The sequence below is a fragment of the Ruditapes philippinarum genome, unplaced genomic scaffold (assembly GCF_026571515.1).
Source record: "Ruditapes philippinarum isolate M1 unplaced genomic scaffold, ASM2657151v2 ctg8269_1_1_1_1, whole genome shotgun sequence".
Classification (NCBI taxonomy): domain Eukaryota; kingdom Metazoa; phylum Mollusca; class Bivalvia; order Venerida; family Veneridae; genus Ruditapes; species Ruditapes philippinarum.
Genome location: NW_026865629.1, coordinates 4,346 through 25,979, shown reverse-complemented (window position 1 = coordinate 25,979; position 21,634 = coordinate 4,346). Strand labels below are relative to the sequence as shown.

Sequence of the window (21,634 nt, the reverse complement as noted above, 5' to 3'; positions counted from 1 at the left end):
TTTTACAACTTTCTTCATTTTATTTGGATCATTACCAATTATAGTATCAGAGATATTATCTTCAAACATAATTTTCTGTCGTTGCTTTTCGATTTTTTTATCATGTTTTTAACAATATAATATCATTTTTGACCATTTGCAACAATATTGGTTTAAACATATGTTATTTAAGCTTGATTGTGAAACAAGTTCTTGGCAATGCATATTATGATAATCACTTTCGGGCTTCCTGGAAACAACCATGTAAAGAAACATGGTCATGACCCGAATATGGCTCGAACCCATGATCCCTGGGTAGAGAAGCACACACCTAAACCACTAGGCCACTGCTCCCCTTAACAATAATATTGAGAAATCATGAAGAAGTACAAGGTTGTTGTATGTATACATTGATAAAAACAATTCACACTTGTCATTAAAAAATACAAATGTTAAGTTAAATATATAGAGGATATTTGTTTAGTTCAGTGTAAGATCGGAATATATTTCACCGAGTGAGCACCAAAAGGTATATTTCACGAGTGGCGCAGCCACGAGTGAAATATGAACTTTTGGTGTTCACAAGGTGAAATATATTTCGATCATACACTAAACTAAACATATTTTCTTTTTATTATATGCAAAGAAACGTTTTAAAAAGACTTTAAACCTAATACTGAATGAAAAGCGCGCCAAATAATAATACAACATGACGTCATTTACGACGTCACGTCATTAAGTTGGTACCCAGTTCTGTGCACGCTGGTATTTCACTGAAACAATGTAAGGGGCTTAAATTCAAAACAGTGAAATTATCAAAGTGGTAATTTCACTGTTTCAAACAGTGAAAATACCAGTTTTATATCACTGATATATTTCTATAAACCACAAAAAAGCATGTAATAAATTGAAATATGAACTTATTTTGCAGTTTCTTATACAATCAAAATGATAAACTTCCAAAATAATTATCATTCAATTAAACTTGTCCTGTATGGCAAATCTTCTTTCTATGTTCAAAGTGTAAATTTCAGAGTGCAAACGCAGATATTTTAACATGGAAATTGTTTTTAATTTTCTGTTTTTCTCTGTCATTATGTTATTGCCTATAGGTGTCATGATTTAGCATATCAAAGAAAAAATTTTGAAAAAAGAGATGTAATGAAATAAAAATATAAACTACACAAGAAAAACAATGTTAGTTTGTGTTTTCTTTCCACTTAGCACCCACACAAATATTAAAGTACATACATGTAACACCACTGAGATCAAAAGGCCTAAAAACATAAAATTTGAAAATCTTTCAAATATCAAGTGAAACACTTCTAATGAAAGAATGTGCCAAATTTCATAAAGAAATTCACTCAGAATTAAATTGAAAACTGGTAGAAAACTCAATTCTTGATTTGACTGAAAGCGTTCCCTATTAAGGGACACAACTCTTGTTGAAAAAATAAAAGCATATGATTTTTAAAATTTTTATCTGAACTTTGATGATTCCACAATAATTCTACCAAGTTTGTTAGTTTTTGTTTTTCCTTATACTAATTTAACACATTTTTGGTCATATCTTGGCAGACTTCCAACTCAAAACTGGATAACTAACCAGTAATTATCCAATTATCTGCAAGTGACCAACTGCTTATCCAACATGAATAAATAAATTATCATAAGATTCAATTTTCTTTGTCAACTATCAAACAAAAATTTTGCCTCCCCATGGGATAGCACTATAAGCAACCCCTGGATTACTGAATTATATTCCCTCACTATTGACCTTAGCAAGCAGACAACTGGACCATTCATTACTATAGCAATATGGTATAATTTTATGAAAAGACCCAACAAAAATTTCATATATATGTCATCAGAAATATGGTAAACACATTTTGATATTCTTTCAAATAAATGAGCCGCGTCATGACAAAACCAACATAATGGGTTTGCGACCAGCATGGATCCAGACCAGCCTGCGCCTCCGCGCAGTCTGATCAGGATCCATGCTGTTCGCTATCAGTTTCTCTACTTGTTATAGGGTTTGTAAGCGAACAGCATGGATCCTGATCAGACTGCGCGGATGCGCAGGCTGGTCTGGATCCATGCTGGTCGCAAACCCATTATATTGGTTTTGTAGTGACGCGGCTCAAATTTTATTCTATCATTTCTGTCACAAATACCATCTAAAAAAAGATGAAAAATATCGAGCCATATAAACACAATATCCAATGAAAAAATAAATACAAATGTACATGATGAGAAAATCGTGACCTTGAGTGGTTATATCAAGGTCAAGGTCAACTACAAACATGTGTGATGAGCCAGCACCAAAGTAGGTCATGTTTCGAGCTTTTTAAAATACTTCAAAATGGTTATAAATAGTGATGATATAAATAAACCAAAACAATAATATATCAATATCAACAATTTCAGGAACAATGCTGAACATAAAAGCTCAAAGGTGAAGAGTGGTTCAAATATTGAGCTACAGTTTTTCTTCACGATCGAGCGTATGTAAATATGATTGAAACAAAAGTAAAAGCTATTTTAACGATTCTTATAACATTAAAAAAGTCTATTCAGGCAAAACTATATAAAATTTCAAATATGTACATGTACATAGTTATACATATCATAAGTAAGCTATCTGGCATAAAAATTGTAATAAAAGAAATTTGAACATTGAAATTTGATATCAAGCTTCCTGGCATATCATGCCACAAACAGTAAGTCTGAGAATACAAAAATAACTTTAAATGCTGTGATAATTAATTTCTATGGTTATTAAGTAAAACTGAGCAATCCTGGTTTACATTTCTGCGAATATCTCAAAACAATTACATGCATACTTCACAAAAACATCAAATAAGTCTTGTTTAGATTCCCTTGTTTCTCAAAATAAATACTTACGAAAAACATCAAACAAACAAGTTCACATGAAAAACAACCAAAAAAACATGATATAAATCTAATGACTAGAACAATGTACAAGTTTCCCCTTGTACTTACAGGAAATAAAATGTATTAAGAATTTTGTATGCACATTACAACAAAATTTAAACACTTGTTAAAGATAACTGTACAATCCTGACAAAAATTCTACAAAATATTACCCTTTAAGACCGAATAACAATTTCATAAAAAATGCTTATAATAACATATTTTCAATCATAGAAAACAAATCTCTAAAATAGCTTGGTTAAAACTCAGGTTTGTTAAAATGGCAAAACATTTGGCACATAAGTACAATACAATTAAAAAATATCGTGAATTATATCACTAGCTACCCAATGCTCGAGCGATTTTGGCAATTTTAGGCGATAAACTTTTTCCTTTAGTTTTGGTTGTAATGCTTTACGAACACTACTTCGACAGATCTCTTTTAGCGTAAGTGGATTTTCACATCGGTGGAACACAAATGCCAATAATTCTGGGTTAGACTCCTCCAATTTTAAGTATGTATATCTCATAAGCCACCTGTCGCGGCTTAAATTGACTCCCTCCGATAGAAAGTAACTAATGATATCTTGACTGTTCTGACGGCACGCTATGTACATTGGTGATAGATATTCCGAATGGTCAAACTTACAACCAGCTTCTACTAAATATTTCACAATATTCAATTTCTTCTCTTGAACAGCAAGTGCTAGAGGGGTCTCCCCAAGATTATTCACACTGTTAATATCTGCGCCAGCACCTAGCAGGTATTCTATGATTTTAAGAGAGCCAACCTGAACAGCAAAATGTAGAGCCGTTTCTCCAGCACTGGATTTCCTGTAGAAATAAATGAAAGTTCAAGTAAATTTAAGAAATATTACACATGTATTGCATGAGACCTATTGTAAGACATCTACTGTCTTATTAAGGACACAGCTCTCTGAAAATATGTCAAAAAAGCTATTTTCTATGCAAAAGCCTCTTCCATTAAGATATTATTTTGAGGTTATTATTCAAGGTATGATATTGCACTTACAAAATGGTACAGAAACAATATTTCATCAACATTACTTTAATAAAATCAATAGTAAATGTGAATCAAACACTAACTAATAAATAATATCTACTTTGCAATTATGCATACCTATGAACATTAGCACCACCCTTTAATAATGTGCTGACAATGTCTGCTCTCTCATGCAGTACAGACAGGTCAAGAGGTGTACTTCCTGTCACCTGATTAGGTCTATTGATATCACTTCCTGCTGCCAACAAAGCCTCTACAGTTTCAACGTTACCATTGGATACAGCCTCATGAAGGGGAAGGTCACCTTCTTGGTTAACCTTGAAAATAAAAGATCACTTATTTGATATAGGCTATAACTAAGTGACTAAATGCCAGTATAATATATGGAACTAAATATCCGACAGATTATGAATATGTTTGTAAAAACATAATAATGTATATAGCAATAACCCATGACTATATAGATTTAACTGAAAATGTAACCAATCGTGCACTAATTAATATAAGTTGCACATAAAACATTTAATCATTATCTTTACACAAATATCTTAAATAGACATGACTTATGATCTTTTAATCTGGACATGACTATACAGTAACACAGTATAGGTCATATGGTGACTTTCCAGCTTAACTAGTAGAGGAACTGTTAGAGGAAGGCCGCAAATTATTTCAGGCATGAATTTAAGGGGCACCTGAGAAGAACCAATGACATTCTATAAGCTAAACTGGATAGAATCCACACATGAAAGAATACAAAGTCCCTGTCAGGATTCGAACCTTAAGCTTAAGGGACAAGTGGTTTAGAATCAACTACCTTAACCATTCAGCTATGGATGCCCCTGTTAGTTTTAGGAAAAATTCAAAATATGAATTGACTGAATAGCAAACAGTGCAGACCATGATCAAACAGCATGGATGTGTTGGCTATTCTTGGTCTGTACTGTTAACATGGGTAGAATCTGTTGCTGACAGCAGGTTAAGGTTTAGTCAATATCCTAATCACATAAGCCTACCTTGTTAACATGACATCCAGCTGCTATCAGCAGATTTACAATATCTGTGAAACCATGGTAACTAGCATGGTGTAAAGCTGTCCGTCCGTCTAGATCCGAGCAGGATAATTCTACTTTCAAGGATACCAGTTTTTCACAAACACTCAACAATCCTGAAAATATGTTATTTAATATTAACATACTGATCATGACCTTTATGTACATAGTATTACCCCACAATTGTTATATGAAAAATTTACATATTGTTACCATGTGAAATATAACCCTCTCCAAGCTATATGTCTTAAATACACTTCTCCATCTTTTAATCATTCATGGCTTTAATAAGGGAAATTTTCACAAGATATGTACTGATTGTACAATAAAAAGATATTAAGACTGTCAATTTGATTAATTCCTGTTTAAGGACAGGGTTTTATTAAAATTTCATCTCAGACAGCTGAGTAAATAGCTCAGTGAAAGCTGGTGGATCTATCAAGGTACCTTTGGTTAAGCTGGAAGGCCACCATATGTCCTTGAAAGCTGACCTTGAAAGCTGTCATGTGACCTTGAAAGCCACTATATAACCTTAAAGCCACTATATGACCTAAACATACTGTCAATGTGATTTAGTTTCTGACCAGAAAAATTACTTTAAAATTAAACTTTTAAAAGTAAGCACAATTGCAATTGTAAAAGCCTACCTAATTTTGCTGCAAGAATCAAAGGGGTGATTTTCTTTTTTGATGAATAGTTGAGGTCAAAGTTTGGCATCAGAAGTAACTGCTGAACTTTTTCTATGTCCCTCTTTCTCATTGCAGTGAGAACACGGCTATTTAATAACCCATGATACTCCATCTTGTGTCACATCTAAAAATGATTTCATTGGCTGAATCACTTGTCAAAAGGAATTTCATTGGCTAAAGTGTATGTGAAAATGATTTCATTGGCTGGATCACATAGGGAAAAGAATTTCATTGGCTGAAAATACATATACTAGTTATTAATTAAATAATCTTATCAGAATGCAGGCATCACAATCACATTCTTATCAGCAGCTTATGTTAACATCTTATCAGCAGTCAAGAAGTCATTTATCGTCTTATCAGCATGAAAACATCCTGTCAATATGATAATCACTAAATTTCTTATCAGAAATAAATAACCCTTATTATAATATATATAATGTTCCCACACTTTACTCAGACAGCAATGAAGTCTTTGTTTAACGTAGTTATATAAAGTTTATCATGTAATTAAAAGTAATAGAAATAATTGTTCAAGATTAGCAAAGAAAACTATGTCTTCTAAATACATTGTAATATTTCTAAAAGTAAAATATCTACATGTATAAGTTTATATTAAAGTGGTGTCAAATTTCTTCATGGCATTGTTTATTGAATACATATACATGTATACCTCTAGGCTGTGATGTAAATGCTTTTAGTACATCATTATATAAGTATACTGTAGATATAATATCAAATGAATAAGAACAAATAGATTATGTATTAAAAATGTTTAAATATATATAAAACAGTTCTAGTTTTTATAATTATGCTGAAAAACCCCATTCAAACAATCATTTTGCAAAGGCAAATTAATGTCTGTTAAATCACGATAAATTGACAAGATATTAATATATATATCATTTTAATATTCAGGATGTAAAAAATTAATGTTTCTAAATTTGACGGTGTTGCAGAATTTTGTGTCCCTTATTTTCCCAAAATTTTCAATTTGATATTTTCACAAAGTTAACAATTTCATATTTTTACAAAATTTACAATTTGATATAAAATTTGCAATTTGACATTTTCCCAAAATTTTCTATTTGACAATTTCCCAAAATTTACAATTTGATATTTTTCCAAAATTTACAATTTGATATTTTCCAGCAAAATTATTTATATATTAAAATGTTAAATAATTATATTAGATACCAGTATATAAATAATTGTTTAAAAATTCTATAACATACCTGTAATCTGGTCCTGAAAATTGAATTCCTTAATTTGTTTCTTTATCAGATGGCTCTTACATCTAGCCTATCTTCTTCTTTTTTGAAATAATATGTACACATTATGCACCTGAAAAAAGTATTACATTTGTATCATTAAACACAGCTTCATGTGATATCCAATAAATCAAGTCTAACATGCTGACAATAAGCTATAGATGAAAAAGGTAATTATCTATTGACATCAGTACTGTATATACCATATATCTGTCATTCCAGGCACTTCTCTAGAAGCTTATCAAAGATTACATCAAATATTCACACCATGACAGGAAATGTGCTTTTGTGTCAAAGTAAAATAACACATAGATAATAATATCAGCTGGAGGTCGGTGACTTAAACAACAGCTATCTCACAATCATATATGATACATGTACATCAAGAAATTGAGAATTATTCTAAGCTGTATGATATACAAATTCTCTAAGGCAGTCTTATAATCAGTAAAGGCTTGTGTTATTTACACAGCTATTTGCCTTGGCTAGTCAAATTGACTATAAAATTCACAAGTTAACTTTCCAGTATTACAGGTGGAGGAACATTTCAAATGCCCATTTGTGTTAAATATCAAAGGCACAAGTTATTTAAGGCACCTGCGAACAGAGTAAATCCTACTTCCACTAACTTGCAAGACATACTTCTTTATATGAAAAATGGAAATTCCAAGACTAGTTTCAAATCTACAGCAATGTATTAAATAAGCAACTTGAACCACTGATATGGAGCTCCCAAGCAATTTTTCCCTATAAAGGTACATGTATGTTATAATCCATTTATCCATTTTAATGTGCAAATAGTATGCAAGACACTGACAATGATCAGATAACCTGATCATATGTACAAGCATTTATTTCAAACCTAGCCCAATGAATTGTGCGCTTTAGGGCTTTTTTTATATAGACGATGGTCGCCCTTTAAAGACAGACATCTATGAAATATCAGATTATAAAATCGGTCTGTCTTGCTGTCGAAATATTGAGACTATTTCAAACCATGCTGTTTAATAAGTTTAATTCTGTTACCAAGACAACTGTCTGAAACCTAAGAACAATGTTGTCAGCAATTGATCTTTCAAAGAATTTTGGCTCAAAACATTATAATGCTATCATGTTTAAGCCTATTTTACCATGTATAATGTAAATATTTTTGACATGCTAACATATACATTGCACTAACAAACAGCTGACTATCGTTTTGTTTTGTTTGGTTTTACAGTGTACCAACACAATTAAGGTCATATGGCACCAAAGCAGGAAAGATGATTTTGGCTAACCACGGTTGTTACAAACTTCAAAGCAACACCAGGGGTCAAAACCACCTCTTGCTGGAGCTTAGAGATACATATCTTATTCTTAAACGCAGAAGACAAAAGAAGAAAAGGCACCTCTTCCTGGAGGCAGCAGCACTTTGTAGAGCCACACCCTTTGCCGTTGGTTAGGTCACACCAGTTAAGTGACCTAACTAGGTGACCTATGCACTCTGAGTCACGTGCACACCATGAAGGGAAGTGTATGGGTCAAATCTTCTTTCCTTTATATACTAACCATTTCCATAACAGTGCATCAGTTCATTTCCTTAGACAGTGCAGACTGTATTGCAGCTATCTTCTATATTTTCAAACTTATTGTTTTTTTAAACATAATAATTTAACATCATAATGTGGAGAGTTAACATTATAGTGACAGTCAGCTCTTCAAATGTTCAGTGCCTAATTCAGAAATAGACAACTTTACATTCAAAAAAAATATTGTTCACAATAGAAAACAAAAAGCATGATCAAATTTCAAAATTTTAATACAGATCCTTCTTTTTAAAATATTTTAATAAGATTGTCATCATCAAAGGCAACTAGAGGACAATGAAATAAATGTACCTTAATTTGTTTTCCATTTTGACAGATGGCTCCAACATTCGGAAACATTCGGTGTTCATCGCTTAGCGGAGGTCAAGGACAAACATGGCTGCGTCCATACGGCGTTCGATTCAACTTCAAAAACTTCTTAAAAATCTGAGAGTTTCACCACAGGTAATATTGTTTGACGGAATTTCTATATTGAAAATCTTACTGCACAACTTCGCCCATTGATAATTAAATTGTTTTTGTAAATGAAATCTTGAAATCAAGAAAATTATATTATGCACAATGATATTTTAGTGGGTGGGGTATATAAAAAAGTAAAATTCAATCGGCCAACGATACTTCAACACCTTAACAGTTGTTTATAGGTTCGGTTGTTTACATTATATACTGCTGTTTCAAACCATTGGGTTGACAGAGATTTGTCATTCATGATCTTCCCTTAGTCCAAAATATTAGAAGTATCGGCTTGTTGATAGTCTTAGTTGGGCAAGCCTTGCCCAGAAGCAAAATATCTCAAAGCGACGTCATATTTATAGGACTAGATCTTCCCTATGTATGAAAAAAATCATTTTTGATGTCATCCTTATTTAACATCTTCAACCCTTTCGCTGCCAGAGGGTTATTGTTTTATTGTTCACGTATTTGCCAGAGGGTTTTCTAAGAAATTACTTATGATATTATTAATTAATATAATTATTATTATTTGTTATTAGTATTATGATAATTATATATGTTTCCAAATATGTTAGTATAATAATAATTATTGTTGATGGTATAATACACCGATAAACACTTTCCCCAACTAGTAGACGACAGGCTATTCTTATCAGTAGGTTTTCGAGTAAAGATAACCGGTTGCGTATCTCACTATATAAATCGTATGTTAAATGGGCTGACATATGGTAGGTTTAACAGTTAATTTAAATACTTTGGTGTCAAAAGATATGTAAAATTATATACTTGACAAAGCTAAGATCCCAAGCTTTCCATTGATGTAATAATTTTTAAAATCGGACATTTAATCACAACAAACTAGAGGTTTAAAAATGGCTTAATTTGTATTGTTTTAGCGTATGATATACCAATTTTACTCGAAGATAAGGGAAACAACCCCTTTTTTTCACTCGATATACCTCGGTTATTTACCTAGTTCATATGAAAATTGTTTATGGGTGTATTTTCTTTACATTTATTATTATTTTTATTATTATTAATTTATTATTATTACTATTATTATTATAGAAATGGCTAAAGTCGTCCATATGGCAAATACGCTGAAAATAACAGGAGCGGCTTAAGCCGTCCCTTTGGCAGTGAAAGGGTTAAATATTCTTTTTTTATCGTCTTTTAAACAATTCTTTTTAAGTTTCTTGTGATTTTGATTGGCAGACATGTCTATGCCCCAACAAAAGGTTTGACATTATTGTAAGGTGGATTGATCCCTGCATGATTTCATCAGTGACCAGTCCTTCAACAGGCTGGTGAAAATGCGTGATCGGGCTTATGTCATAAAAAATCATATTTCTAGAAAAGAAGTAAATATATTTCTTTTAAACTTTGTTTGTTTGTTGAGAATAATATTTGATATAAACAGAAAGAAAAACATTTGACTACTGTCACTTTTGTGAGATTTATTTCCCTTTTTTTCATGTTTTTACAACACATAATTTTTGAAGTCCTTAAAAAGTATGTTACATAAGCAAAGTGTAAAACAAAATAGGTTAAACAACTTCTTTATACTCTAATTCATTGCGCGAACACCTGTAATTCATTGCGCCAACACCTGTCAGCATACATTTCATTCAGTTTTCAGAGGGAAAACTTCAAAGTATAATGTTCAGTGTCAAAAGATTGTCCAAATATAAATGCCAGAAACAGAATATTTAATCCAAATACATGTATATAGAATAAAGGTATTGGCGCAAAATGAAGTTGTTGGACACATTTTTATTTAGACTTTTACATTACAATATAATTTTTATGAACTTCAAAAATTTTGTTTCTAGAAAATGGGAAAAAGGGAAATAATTCTAAGAAAATAAAAGATAACCAAAATATTTTGATTTTGATTTGTATCATATATCAATGCTTGATAAAAAAAAGTTAGGAAGAAACATATTAATTATTTTTCTAGTAATATGATATTTTATGTCTAAGCCCCATAGGGCATTTTCACCAGCCTGTTCAAGATTGCAATCTTATGTAAATTCAGGAATGGAATACCTAGCTAAATGCCGTTTGCCAGTACTTTCTCTACATAGCTCTGGGGAATTCAACTAATGGTTTGTAATAATGAACTCTGTATGTTTTTGGCCTATTTTAATTAAAGTGAAATAAAACAGTTATTTCTTTGTAAGAAAATAATTGAATTCATTGTATGAATAATTCCATAAAAAAATAAAGTAATTACATAAGTTTATGCTATTTATTATGGAAAATGCTACTACGACTGTTTTAATTTAATTGATTTTCATTATATACAATTTTTTTTTTTTTTAAAAATGCGATAGCTATTACATGAATATTGATAATTTTCAAACACATCAATTTTATCACCTTAAATGGTAAAATAAAGATGAAAAATAGAAATATTATGTAGTTGTGTTATGTTCTTCATTTGGTGTAATTCCCCAGAGCTAAATCCGTAACGTACCGGAAAACGGTGTTAAGCTAGGTTTTCGAAAAGGTCAATCGCTTGTCTCGTTTTCCCATTAACACAGAAACTCCATGCCATTAATGACAATCAATATTTTGTGGACCTTGAAACAGGCTTTAAGTTACAGTAACACTAGTAGAATCCTTCATGGTTGTCATAACAGGTAATTGCACCAGTAGTGGGATTCAAACCCATGATCTGGACTTCAGGATTAGGAGTTTGATGCTCAAGACCATGTGTACCACACTTTATTTCAGTCTTTCTCCAATGGCATTAATTATATTGAATCAAGAACAGGGTGAATCTAGAACACAGGCTAGTATTCATTGTGCAATTGACTAGCTCCTATGTTTAAGATTATTTGATTGTGTGTCAGTTAAACAATATGATTTATGAAATAATGTTTTTATTCATAAAAACCCTCAAGTGATTTGCCACCAAATCATGTTTACAGACTGTCAGTGTAAGTTTCTTACACTGTATTTCTACTTGATCAAACCTCTAAAATGACCGGAATTTGGGGAATCATGAAATGAACTGACTACTGTATGTGTAAAAACATGCTATTTAGCCTATTATATTCCCTCATAAACAGACATCTAATTAGACGTTTGGACTGAAACAGAAAAATAGAATAATCTAAAACACCTGATAATATCAACCTTAGATATTAATCGAATATTCTGATTCTTTAGTTAATGCCTTTTTTGTCTATAAATCATATTGCACAAAATTAATATATTATGAGTCTATGATTGAAATTTTCAATTATTATACATATAAATTTACTTTTATTTTAGGTTGTTTTACCTCAGAGGAATCAAGTCACAGCTACTAGAGCTTCTGTTGAGGTAAAGTTTAGTTGCTTAATTTCCATTATTTATGTGCATAAATTTAAGTTTTGGTTATGTCAGTAGTTAATAATGGTTCCCCATGTTGATGTGAACATGTTGATGCTGTTATTTTAGTACCCTCCTGTGCATCGGTAGACTGTTTCACTATCCTTCACTTTATTGGAGACCGTATGTATTCACTGAGTTAAGTGAATGTATTATTATAGGTTAGTATGTTTATTTCAATGAACCTTACTTTCAGTATATATTCTTGTGCAATGAAAGTATATGAAGTTTTGTGGTAAACATAAAGATAACCATCTGCTGTAGTTTTATAAATAAAATGTGACTTCATTATTATTTTAATATGTTTATCTGTATTGAACTCATTTCAGATTGTAAATATGTGAACATTTGTATTTCAGCAACATTCCCAATCTGTTATTACTGAAATTTTAACCCAGAATAGACAAAAAGGAAAATGTTTCATTCATTCAGAAAACAACTTGCAATTCCTTATACATTTTACCCAGGTTATTTCATAATTCATCACATGATTACATGAAAAAACTCTATCCAAAACATATAGGAGAAAAGTTCATTATACTAAAATTGATTCTTCAAAAGATGAGCTAGTAAAATTTTCTGTATCATGTCTCCAGTACATAGACATGTGATGTACAATTAACTGATCCGTCATATTCAAAATAGTACCGTTTCATAAATTTAATAACAGATGGAACATAACTTCGTTTTATTTGCAGAAGTTTGGCAAGTATGGAGGAAGAAATACAGTGACTGCTTTAACTGGGGATGGTGTTGGCCCAGAGCTCCTTAAACATGTCCATGACATATTCAGGTACATAATCTTCGATTTCACTTTTTTTAATGCATATGACTTAACTTTAGTTTAACTTTTCAATAAATTTAGAAATAAGTATTTAAGTTTTCATAATTTAGACATGAGAAACATTATGTACAGTTTAAAGAAAGTAAAAATTAACTTTTATTCATTTATTATTGATTATTTTTTCAATGTTCTAAGCGTAATGATATTCTACTAGTTATTTCTACAGTTGGTAATCAAATGGAACATCATTTGATTTTAATTCACTGTTGAACTCACAAAGTGAAGAAACCATTTTTAAATGATCTGTGTTTGTGTTTCACATGTTGAAAAGAACGAACTCTTTCTAATCTTATGTTGTGAAATAACATTCAATACATGTGTATCATATTGTACTTATATTCATGTGTATTTTGGACCAGAGGTGATTATTTACATAGATAGAGTTGTGTTATTTTATATAATACAGATATGCTGGAGCTCCAGTCGTATTTGAAGAGGTGAATATAAATGCTGACATAACAGATGAAGAGTTTCTCAATCAGGCTTTACTCTCCGTGGGCAGGAATGGAGTTGCTATAAAAGGTAAATCATAATATTTAAATTAGAATCTAATATCTTCTTTTTAAATAACACCTATCATTTGGTTGTGTCGCCTTGAAAAAGGCGACATATAGGGGTTACTTTTGTTGACAGCGTCGGCGATGACCGCTATGCTGTTTACAAGGTGACACATCCAACTGGCCGAGTTCTAGGTAACCTTAAGACTTTCTTTGATGAGGTAAAAAAAATATATACATGTATGTATGCTTTGAAAAGAAAACATTTAACTCCTCCATGAGTAAGCATTAAAGTAAAACATTTAAATAAAACCAAAACAGGGGCCTTTTTTTGCAATGGCAAAATAAAAATTTGTTTGTTAATACTCCTATCAAATTATCAAAAAAGTGACATTGGATTGATATGCTATTTAATTTGAAAACTAAGTGAATCAGTTGAATATGTTTGTCTGATCTTTATGTCGATTTCAACACATGGTTGGTTTTATCTCGGCAGTCGGGGCACCTAACAACCTTAGGTGGATAGCTAACCAGTATTCATAGTCATTGATTTCTCACAAACTTTTTTTTGAATCAGAAGTGAGAGTCAAATGAACATTTTATTCAATGTCTGAGGTCAGTTATCACAGAAAGACTTTGCCTCACTTGAGGATTGAACCAGCAACCTTTACTTTAGATTACAAATTCAATCATGTATGCTGTCCCTATTGAGCTTAGCGAGCAGACTGTCAATTCAATAAACGTGGCATACCAAGAGGTCTTGGTGAATTCAGTATCCATGTCTTCAGATTATAAAACTTCTTTTTCTGAGTTCTGTCTCAGATCTCAGGATTTTCATTGGTCAGTGTACATTCTGTGGGAGTTTTTGACCAATCAAATACTAGAGGTCAAAGTTGAGCCTAGATAATTTCTTCATAACCTTGGGACCCAGGTCTATGGAGTAACGAAATTGCAGGAATTTAATATCACATATATTTTTTTTAATTCTTTAATTTGTTGTTTTCATTTATTGCCATTGAATCCTATGAGTATGTTTTTGGACTGATATTGTAATCTGGTTTAATTATAAATTAGTTGTGTTTGTTTACAGGTAACATAGCAACGAATCATGACAGTTCAGTAGCATCTATGAATGTAAAACTAAGGTTTGTGTTTTGTCATTCACTTGTATTGTTATTGTCAAGATTTTGATGAAACAGATGTTTAAGTTAATTAGAGTTCTGTTTTAAGTTAAATGTATCATTCACTAAGGAGTACACCCAGGTGAGGCTTGATTTTTTATAATTAACATAACAATCATTGATTTAATTTTCATCAAACCAAACAATACATACATACTTGTAGCCATACAAACAGTGATTTGTAATGGTTGACAGGAAGAAAAACATAAAACTAAAATTTATTTTTAAAGTTGCAAAAAGTAATATAGAATCATGAAAACTGTATGTACACTAAGCACATCTCTTTTATTTGTTATATCTTCTAAATAAAATGGAGCAAAATAAATGTTGGAGGAACTTATTCTAAGTTTCATTAATCCTGAAATATGGATTATCTTTAAAGTTTACTATGTTCTTTATTTAAGATATTATAAAATCCTATTTCAGACTGGACCTGAATCTCTTTGCGAATGTTGTAAGATGTAAGTCTTTACCTGGAGTACCAACTCGGCACCAGGATATAGACATGATCCTAATCAGAGAAAACACAGAGGGCGAATACTCAAACCTTGAACATGAGGTAAACTTTGGTATACATTAATGTCTGAATTGATGAAACAATAAGCAGACTTACAGCATACCATTAACCCTATTATCTTGGAATTGACCATTTAATGAGCCTCGCCATGACAAAACCAACAAAGTGCTTTTGTGACCAGCATGGATCCAGACCAGGCTGCACATCTGCGTAGTCTGATCAGAATCCATGCTATTAGCTGTCAGTTTCTAAACTTGTTTGTAGGTGAAAAGCATGGATCCTGATCAGACTGCGCAGATGCGAAGGCTGGTCTGGATCCATGCTGGTCGCAAACACACTATCTTAGTTTTGTCATGGTGCAGCTCAAAATTTTGTTGATTGAGGGGTTTAAAGTATTAAAAGAGGCCTGCATGTACCAGAAATTATGACTGGTAGGATATTAGAGACAGCTTAGCTCTTCCTACGTGCATCAAAACTGGAAAGTTACCATATGACTTCAATGGTGTCGGTGATTTAAAACATTACCAAAAAAAAGATTATTTAATACCAAAATACTTAAGATTAAGCTGCCGATGTTATATTCTGTACATGAAAAAGTATTATTGGTATACAGACTGGCCTGACTTTGCTAGAGGCTTAGATGAGTTGTTCTCACCTTTACCTTTGGAGGGATAAGAAATTTAAGCTTTATAAAAGTATTTAGTGTCTTTCATATATATATATATAAATCCCACATTGATTGTTTAATGATATTTACATAGGTATCAGCTCATGTAAGATTTAAAGTACCTATAGGTTAAACTGCTTTTTTCCAACATTTATACTAGAAAATTCCAATATAACATCAGCATTGTTTGTTGACCTCTAGGTAAGCCTGAGAAAATATTTGTTTGGTAAATGTTACAGTAAGGAACTGTTCACAGATAAGGTGAGAAGATGTGTAAGCTGCCGCATAGCTCAGTTGGTAGAATCTTGATCAAGCTGCACATTTCTGTCATCCGCTGACATAAAGATTAAGTTAGGTTGTTTGAAAAATGTAGGATATTTTTTACTTTTGCACAAATAATTGTGTTTCAGAGTGTTGATGGTGTTATTGAAAGTCTGAAAATCATCACAGCAGCTAAATCTACAAATATTGCCAGATATGCATTTGATTATGCACAGAAACATGGGAGGAAGAAAGTCACAGCTGTACACAAGGCAAACATTATGTAAGAGCTATAATCATTACTGATACTGTCTGACACACACAGCCACCTCGGTCAAGTTCTCTGAATGATATAGGAACTCTGCAATCAAAACTGTTCAAAGGAACATTAATCATACAAAAGAACATTAATTATACAAAAGAACATTAATTATACTATGTATCCATAGCCACCTTTTCCCACTTGTAGCTGATTCAAAAAATCCAGTTCGAAAAATGTTGTTTGAAATTTATAGAGTCAGGGTGGCATAAAATCCTACTTTGAAAAAATATTAAAAAATAAGTTTAATTAAAGGGTCATGATAACAGACAGAAAGCCTATGAACTTGAATTTGTTCAAAGAAACAAGGAATGATGTGATGTTCTCGCTTCTCTCAATGCATCTCTAGAAGTATTAAGAAGTATTTTATCATTAGTACTTCAATTATTAACCTCTTTCTGGTATAGAAATTATCTGCAGAAGAACTGACACTTCACTATCATAGAAAATTGTACTTCAAATTTGTTTGAAATTATCATTCATTACATATAAAAATATTGTTTTGAGAAGTTTTGAGTAATGTCATCATTTCTTTTCAGGAAACTTGGAGATGGGTTATTCTTGAATTGCTGTAGGAATGTTGCAAAAGATTATCCTGAGATTGAGTTTAACGATATGATCATTGATAATGCTAGTATGCAGGTATATAAATCATTGTTAAATGTGCTTTATCACTATTAGTTTTTCTTTTTCTGGCTCAGTAAATATGGTATTGCTCAGCTATGCATATATTTTGATGTGACATTGTATGCATTATTCAAACAAAGGGTATGCTCATGTTAAATGTTAGCATTACAGTATAAGAACACCTATGAAAAACAATTTTACTTTGAACTGTTCATATTTAGAATATGTGAGATAAAAATGTTATTTTGGTATACACATGTAGCTTTATTGACAAGATTCATAAAAGTCGTTGAATAAAATAATATTGCCAAAGGCTCAAATGATAATTATATTTTTATACAACTTGTTCAATTAATTCAGTATTGAACTCCCTCTTTTATACTTTTCAGTTTGACCTTTTTGGAATGACTTCTAACCCTTGTAAATAATATATATGCTATTAATGTGAGAAATAGTACTTGTGCTAAAGTTAATTAACTTTGCATTAACAGATGGTGTCACGACCCCAGCAGTTTGATGTGCTTGTGATGCCTAACTTGTATGGTAACATTCTCAGTAACATAGCAACAGGGCTAGTGGGAGGTTCTGGTGTAGTGGGCGGAGTTAATGTTGGGGAGGAGTATGCTGTCTTTGAAATGGTAAAATTTTTACATAGTTTATGCCTAATCCTAAACTAATTAGCCTATACTGATTAGGTTAGAGCCAGCTACACCTCCAAAATTATAGCTGGAAAAAACATTACACAGAATCGGCAATTAACGGTATTGTCTTCAACTTTGTCAAGTATAAAATGGCCTGACTTTGTGATATTGAAAAGTTAATTTTGTAATTTAAGAGCACAACCTTATTATAGGATGGTTGAGACAGTTTTATGAAGAATATACATGTATGAGCAAACTTACGTTATATTTACATAGGACAAAATTACAACAATTAAAGATAATTGACCCAAAGCTTTGAAATAGTCATAGATTTATGCTTATTTTAGAATGGTAAGTATAGATTCTTGCACTATTTACCTGTCAAACTTTTTTGAATAAAATAATTACATTTTCAGTTATCAAATTATATTGATATAGTAATTGATATTGTAATAACAGTGTAATACGGACATGTTTGTTATAGGGAACTAGAAACACTGGTTTGTCATTGAAAGGGAAGAACATTGCAAATCCCACTGGGCTGCTGTTGGCTAGCTGTGATATGCTGGACTATCTAGGGTATGTAAGAAAATGTCTAATGTCTAACCTTTTTTAGAGACTATCTTTGAATAAAGGACATATATAGTTGATTCAGTCACTTGAAGCATTTTTCTTTTCAGTACATGAGGTGTGACCCAGTGACTTAAGTTTTCATTACTTGTGCTTAAGTCCAACAAATTTGTAGAACACATGTGTATAATATATACAAAGATTTTCTGTGTCATTACTATGGTAGTGCCCATTGTTTTTTGTTGGGTTTTTTTAATGTTTTTTTTCTGGTGAGGGACTAACTCGGAAGGGTGTGGTCCTACAAAGGATTGTTTAAAAAAATGCCTTATATTGGTTAAAAAAGACAGCTTGAAAACTCGTCCCTTGTTGTTTAGGTTATAACACCAGATCAGCAAATAATGCAGATATTCTAGCAAATGTTGTTCATTCTTTGGCCAGTATATTTAATTTTCAGATTTCTTTGGCCAGCATAAATCATTTTAAAAATTTCTTTGTAAACTGGCAAGTGACATTGAAACCCATTTCTGAACAACAATTATAAGAAGATTGTCACTATGTTTAAATTGGTATTTTTACTTTTTCAGACATTACAGACACGCAACTCTGATCAGGGAATCAGTTCTTAACGTTCTCAATGAAAAAAAGGTTAGTATGTTTATGTTTCTTCTATTAATTGCAAATAAGAAATACAAATGATACAATAAATAGTAAAAAATATTGTCTAACTTTAGTAAAATGTGAATGCATGAAGTTAATTAATTAATGATTCTACTGTTAAGATTTCCTTTGAATCCCTGGTGGTTGTTATTTACTTTTGGACAAAAGCTGCGTTAACAGCAATAAGTTTGCTAATTACAGGAATTCAACGAAGCCACTCCTGAATCATATATTTGAGGGTGAATTTATTACTCACCATTGGTTTATTGTTTGAATTATTGATAAAAACGATGTATTAAAACACAAGTCAATGGTTAAAGGATTTGGACAGTAAACTGGCGTGCTTCTGTATCACTGTGTTAATTATATTAAGTTTTCCTCAAGAGGTCAGGGTCATACTGGACAAATGATACCGTTTATATTCATTTATACTGAATTATATTTCAATCTTCAAACAAAGTCGATGAAATAATAAAATCTAAACATTTAATTCTTGCACTCCTGAATTTAATAGGCCTTGCTTTATACATTGAACAGAATAAAAAGTACAAAAATTGAGCTACCAACATTGCACAGCATGGTCACATTCACCTGCTAAATTTTATTTGTCTAGCTTTTAATTTGAAGCAGTTCATTAGAGGTGTTTTAAAATAGTTCTTTCAAAGAAGAGGAAATTCAAAATAAGAATACAATAATTATGCTACCAACTTAATAGAGCCAGGCCAGTCTACAAAACGTGCTGACTGGCTTGGCCAAATGCTCATTACTTTCGGTCCTGGTCCCAACAGGTTTAGTAAGGTTATAGTAACCATTATGCCATTCATGTTTACAAATGGTTGAAATATTTCAGGTTCATACGCCGGATCTTGGAGGTCAAGCCACAACAACAGATGTCATTCATGCCATAATTCAGGAGCTTAAACCTAAAACAAAAGCTTGGTAAGTTATAAATCGTGGATAAAATTTGTAGAAAAAAAGGAAAACAGTAAATGACATGTTTTTAATTTTGGTAAAAAGTTATTCTTTTATATAAACATAAGAATATTTCAGAACACACAATCTTGTGAAGACAATTTTGTTTCAGTTGTTGGATGCACATACATGCAGCCTTAAATCGTGAATCTCTTGACCAGTTTCTGTATATGGAACAATTTTGCAGTACATTGTAATTGTTTCTTTGCTAATTGATTTAAAATCAATAGATCAAAGAAGAGGTTGCAAAATTGAATGAATTCTATTAATGATAGCAACTGTATAATTGAATGTTTGTCTACATATGAAAAAAACTGCTCCATTTTAAGAGTTTCTTTGTTCCTAATGCTATTTTGTTTACAGAACAGAGTTTTCAGCTGTAGGTATAATTGCCATGCAGTGTGTGACATGATGAAGTAGCAATATAGAACTGTTTCTATTAACTGCATTGTTTTTGTACATGTATTTGAAAAAAAGAGAAAATTTCATACCTTGTTTTACAGTGTAAGGTACATAGTTGGTTTAAACATATTTTTATTCAAGGATATATATACATGTAAATAATTTACAATTTAAGCAGATAGGAATTGGACGGAGAGCTACAATAGGAATGTAGGACAAAACCCCACCAGTTAAAACCCCACCACTCAAAATTTTATAGAGTGGATAAAACCCCACCACTAAATTTTATAGAGTGGACAAAACCCCACCACTTAATTTTATAGAGTGGACAAAACCCCACCACTTCAGTTTTATAGAGTGGACATAACTTTCTTGTAAACATGTTAAAAAACAAACAATTGTGCAGCAGATGAAACTCAAAAGAATGTGTGAACAACTCATCAATAAGGAGAAGACTGTACCCGAGTTTCTTCAGGCTATCAGCCACAGTATCCACTTAAACTAAGTACAATGAAGTACAATGATGGAAAATTGTCTGAACTGAATAAATTAGAAATGTGCTATCAAAATGTGCTATTTTCTAATCATTAATTGATGAAAATGTGCTACATTCTTGATGAATAGTAAGTAGTTTATTTTTTTTATAAATAAATTGAATACATGAATTTGAAGAAACTTAAAATAATGGATAATTCAAGGTCATAAATGTGGCACAATCTCAAATAAATGACTACTCTTTGATGTTGATTTAACAGTTTGTAAATTATTTGTATAATCTCTTATACCAGTATTACACAAATGTTATATTGAAATTAAAATATAAAATGTGAAAATGTGTACTGTATATTATATATATTTTAATTCATCAAATCTTGCCCAATAATTGGTAAGTGGTGGGGTTTTGTCCACTCTGTAAAATTTAGTGGTGGGGTTTTGTCCACTCTATAAAATTTAGTGGTGGGGTTTTGTCCACTCTATAAAATTTTGAGTGGTGGGGTTTTAACTGGTGGGGTTTTGTCCGTCTTCCCTACAATAGCTCATGGTAATCCTCTACTTATTTATGAATAAAACCAAGAGTTTAACCTTTTAAACAGTTTCAAACTTGAA

The 21,634-nt window shown here is 31.5% G+C and overlaps 2 protein-coding genes across 3 annotated transcripts; one reads left to right on the top strand and one right to left on the bottom strand.

Annotated features, from left to right (window-relative positions):
- Nucleotides 1–8,965, bottom strand: LOC132729834 (26S proteasome non-ATPase regulatory subunit 10-like). Of its 2 annotated transcripts, none has more exons than XM_060715665.1 (6): nt 8,830–8,965; nt 6,917–7,025; nt 5,640–5,916; nt 4,957–5,108; nt 4,058–4,257; nt 1–3,750 (listed from the first exon to the last, which is right to left on the bottom strand). In XM_060715665.1, the coding sequence occupies exons 3-6, from the start codon at nt 5,791–5,793 to the stop codon at nt 3,231–3,233; spliced, it is 1,026 nt and encodes a 341-aa protein (XP_060571648.1). In that variant the 5' UTR covers nt 5,794–5,916; nt 6,917–7,025; nt 8,830–8,965; the 3' UTR covers nt 1–3,230. The 2 variants fall into 2 exon arrangements, with proteins under 2 accessions (XP_060571648.1, XP_060571650.1); XM_060715667.1 differs by having other exon boundaries at nt 5,640–5,805.
- Nucleotides 8,842–20,096, top strand: LOC132729836 (isocitrate dehydrogenase [NAD] subunit gamma, mitochondrial-like). The gene is made up of 12 exons (XM_060715668.1): nt 8,842–8,982; nt 12,274–12,324; nt 13,071–13,165; nt 13,623–13,738; nt 14,804–14,858; nt 15,321–15,453; nt 16,489–16,622; nt 17,198–17,300; nt 17,777–17,923; nt 18,411–18,505; nt 19,081–19,141; nt 20,004–20,096. Exons 1-12 carry the CDS (start codon nt 8,914–8,916, stop codon nt 20,094–20,096), a joined length of 1,152 nt encoding a protein of 383 aa, XP_060571651.1. The 5' UTR covers nt 8,842–8,913.
- Nucleotides 20,097–21,634: the final 1,538 nt, after the last annotated feature.